The sequence below is a fragment of the Dermacentor andersoni genome, chromosome 1 (assembly GCF_023375885.2).
Source record: "Dermacentor andersoni chromosome 1, qqDerAnde1_hic_scaffold, whole genome shotgun sequence".
NCBI classification, from domain to species: Eukaryota; Metazoa; Arthropoda; class Arachnida; order Ixodida; family Ixodidae; genus Dermacentor; species Dermacentor andersoni.
The window spans coordinates 356,710,873-356,715,002 of NC_092814.1; the positions used below are offsets into that span (position 1 = coordinate 356,710,873).

At 50.8% G+C, this 4,130-nt stretch overlaps 1 protein-coding gene across 1 annotated transcript; it reads left to right on the forward strand.

Annotated features, from left to right (window-relative positions):
- Positions 1 to 328: 328 nt before the first annotated feature.
- On the forward strand, positions 329 to 2,916 carry LOC129381225 (uncharacterized). The gene is made up of 2 exons (XM_055063912.1): positions 329 to 586; positions 1,949 to 2,916. Exons 1-2 carry the CDS (start codon positions 542 to 544, stop codon positions 2,624 to 2,626), a joined length of 723 nt encoding a protein of 240 aa, XP_054919887.1. The 5' UTR covers positions 329 to 541; the 3' UTR covers positions 2,627 to 2,916.
- The last annotated feature ends 1,214 nt before the right edge of the window (positions 2,917 to 4,130 follow it).

A 4,130-nucleotide genomic window follows, 5' to 3' on the forward strand; every position in this document is an offset into this window, starting at 1 on the left:
GTTATATTGCTCGTTCAAAAAGTGGGCCACAAGGTGCCTGCGTCAACATTTGGTGCTCATTTACGCTACCGCACATGTACGGAGGATGCCAAATTGTGAGTTTATTCATATAGAAGGCGTATAGAAGAAGATTCGCATCACGCTTAATTAAGAACAGGAAAAAAAACGGTTGGAAAAGAATGGCCGCTCTTGTGTTTCGTATCTGGCGCCATCCTCCGTCCCTGTTCATTGTGCTGTTGCTGATTATGCACCGATAAGAAATTGCCTACTTGCCCTTCTCGGAAATGACATTTTTAAAATTGCGCGTTTTCCATTGTCTGCCTCGGATTCGCGGCGATTCGGTTCTTCATCGTTTTCAGTTCCGCCGGGCAGTCAACCTCGCGTCTCGCGAAGGAATCCCGAGACAGCGTGCCACGGGCAAGGCGTGCCCACAGAATCGCGCAGGTGCTCGTGCGAACCGCGCGACCCAAGATCGAACTCGGCTCCAGGGATTTCGTCCAGCACTGCGTCCACACCTAGAGGCAGCCCAGCTACGCCGTGGATGACGCCGAAGGACTTGACGCGATCGCGAGGCTCCATTGAAAGCGTAAGACGCTTGCTTCGCCCTCTGCATGCTTCGTTGCTCAATGCGGTAACGAAAAGCTCTCTCACACGTCGTGGTGGCTTAGTGGCTATATCGCGCTCTCGTTCTCAACACGAGGTCGCGGATTCGATTCTCCCCAACTATAGCCGTACTATAATGCAAGCCGCATTGCTTAGGTCCCAGACGCTGGAGACATTCGGAACAAATGCAAGCGCGAACAAGAGAACTATATACAACTAAATATTATGTGATGTTGTTCCGTATAGCCAGCCTTTAAGCATGCTGTCGACAGAAATTATCTTTGCTGTGCATGAATTAGGTCGTTGTTGAACATGCAATTTAAGCAGGAAAGGCCATAACGTAGCGTTGTACCTTTCGATTTGTTCGTGTTTGAATTTATGATGTTTGTACCTAAGAACAAAGGCACATCTAGCGCGAAGAACATATGTCGCAGCAGGACATGGGTAAACAGGGAACCATAACGCGCCTAGTGATTTTTTCTTTGTGTGTGTTCCCCACTTAACATGCACATGGTGTACACGCATATACATAGCAGCGCTATTGTTGTAGCTTCGACGGGGCGGCCGGACGAAAGGGTTACGGCATGAGGCCTAAACGGCCGGGGCACGCAGCGCCGCAAGAAAGAGCCGGACTGCTTCAGTCGGGGACCAGACAAAGAATGAATGTTTATTTTTGAGGAGGCAACTTACAGGAGGCAACTTACAGCGTTTGGCGCTGAGTGGCGCCCTGATGTAAAGACCCAAAACCGAAACCAGAAGTTACGGATACCACAGCAATCTATTCGCTTATTGAAAGGCTTCACCTACATTGTGTTGCTTCCCCAATACATCAGGTATATTCACGTCTAGAACATAAGCAGGCAGCTTTACTTGCCTGTATTCATTCGCTGTTGACAATGTTCAGTCACAGAAAAATTCAGCTAAAGTTTTGGTTTCGGAAAGGACATTTTCGTTGTGCGTAACGAAATGAGGGTTGCTGATATCTCTACGCTGGTTTTCACAATTGTATGGCAGTGAAGTGGAGGCTACGCAGCGTTCTCTCGCACTTGAAAGTGTCTCCGGGAAGGAACAGACAACGCTTTCATATCCTGGGGCACATTGCGCAATTTCACTCGCATTGGCGTGGTTCTAGCACCTCATTTCGCGAACGCCAGTGGTAGTTCCTATGGCATTTTTCAGCAAACTTCACACACGTCAACTTTCTGTAAATATGAGATGAATATTAGGCTAGTTTTGTAACGCTACTTGGCGATGCTTACTTTTCAAAGAGGTAGAAACCGCACATTAGCGATTTGCTATGTCAACAGCAGAGTGGAGTACAAGCACGACAGGTGTTTGTCCACAGGTCTGCAAGATGGGACCACGGAGCGGCCGCCTACGACAGTCCGCTGCGTGCGTGGTCGGCAGCTGTCCCAGCGTGCACCGGTCGGTCAACCAGCTCTTCTCCAACGTTCGCTGCGTTCGGAGCAAATCGGGCCATCACCAGGTGGACCTCGACAGGGCATGCACGGCCAGCGCAGCCGATGGGTGTCTCCACCTCTCGGAGCTGTCCCTGTGGAACAACTTCCTGTGGGTCATCATCATCAAACTACGCGAAGGACGGCTGGGCCTGGCTTGCCAGCGCGGACGCGTGGTTCCTTTGGCCTTCAACATGCGGCGCAGGCGGTCGTTCATTCTGGTTCATTGGCCGCTGATTCAGCACCGCTCCATCGAGTTCCTGGAGCAGCTCGAGTTACGGATGTCACGAAAGCAGTTCCAGTTACGGGACGGCCTCGAGCTTAGCGAACACCTGAGGCACGCCAGGCCCTGCTACCACCTGTTGGACTATCCGACCAGGGACCCGATGGAAGCGCTCCGCTCCACAGTGACCACAATGAACAGGCTGGGGATCCTGAGCGTGCACTTCTCGTGCGTGGGCGTGAGCATGCCGTGTGAGCTGCTCGACAGCTGCGACATTATGCGCACGCTCGTCTTCGTCGAGCACTGGACTGACGTGTCCAATGCTGAGGCGTTTATGCGCTGAGGCGCCGCGCTACGCGCAGCGCCAGATCCACGTTGACGAGCTGTTCTCGACGGTCCACTCCCACTACGTGCTGACCGACCATCTGTCCTGTAGCGCAGTCATCCAGGAACTCGTCTTCAGCGGCTGTGCTTCAGACACGTACGGGATGCTGGACCGTCTCGCAGCGTTGTGCGTCCTCGTGGCCAGTCGGCGCGCGACTCGATGTGTGGCCAGGCCCCTTTGGCTGTAGTTTTCTCTCATCGCGACGTTCTTTGACATTTCAGTGTATATTAAAGAGTTTTCGTTTGCTACTTTGGTCACTTTGAACGGTTGAATGATGTCACACAGACAATGGGACAAACACAGTGACTAAAGTTGCCCAGTAGCTTGGTCCATTAGGCATGTGCTGCCCGCTGTCTTTGCAAGCAGGCTGCCTTTGCTATTAGGTGTATGCCCGAATGAGCCTTGTACGTAACACATTACACGTTATTAACATTCAGAAGAAGTGTTCGCTCGACAGCGCTCACTCCAATTACTTTATACTGTCACGTGGTAGTGACGGTGAAGAAAGCAGCAATACGGTGAAATACAAAACCAACTTTTATTGGACGAACCTGTGCGCACAAAAACAGGCTACACTTATAGCACAACGATAGCGGCGAACATGGTCGGCGATCGTCGGAAATCTGATCAGCGGGTCAAGCGCGTCGGCTTTTATACAGCAGTCATCGAATGTTCGAGACTAATCGTTGGGACCCGCATGCGTTCCACAAAGTTCTACACCATTCGAGTCACGCGATGAAATCAGATAACACAAGGTTCGGCGACAACAGACAGCGGATAGAAGCATCGATAACTTTCCAGAAACTTCGGATACGTGCAGGCGCGTCAAGCGCTGTGCGATAACATTTGTTAGGCGGCGAAACGTGACCGCCCGATAAATAGAAGTACACGTGTCAATACAGTAACCAATTGCATGTAACCAGTTACTACGAGGCAAGCTTCCGTATGCAACGCACTTTTAAGCGCATAGAATTTTCCGGGAACTACATTAGGAAGCCCACGGTCGGTGGCACGCAGTAGCCTCTCGGGCATTCGTATACAGACTGGCAGACGCACGCGATTAGTATTTGTTTCCTATTATGAACCTGCACCAGATGTTCGCCGCGATTTGCACCGGCCTTTCTATATGCTCGATAGCGATGACCACTTAGGACGGTGACACCAGAAAATTACCCAGCGAAGCTTTTTAACTCTTCTTTGGCCCTATGGGGATAGCCCCCTTTTCTTTTACCAGGAACAATGTAATGCTCTGCTTCGCAGAGGACGCGAACGCCACTTTTGGAACATTGAGTAACAATAATCGTGTGCGGAAGTGATTCGTACATTAAAACATTGGCCTTTATCTCAGCGCGCACATGAGAGAGTATTTATTTTTGCTGCCGGCGTCCTCATGTAGAAACTAGGGAAGGTAGCCGGCGAAAATTTTGAAAAGTAGTTGTTCGAGAAGGCAACTCGCGAAGGA

Coding starts and splice junctions, on each gene's coding strand:
- LOC129381225 (XM_055063912.1), top strand. CDS start 542: ATGACGCCGAAGGACTTGACGCGATCGCGAGGCTCCATTGAAAGC. Junction 587..1,948: donor CGCGAGGCTCCATTGAAAGC/GTAAGACGCTTG, acceptor GTTTGTCCACAG/GTCTGCAAGATGGGACCACG.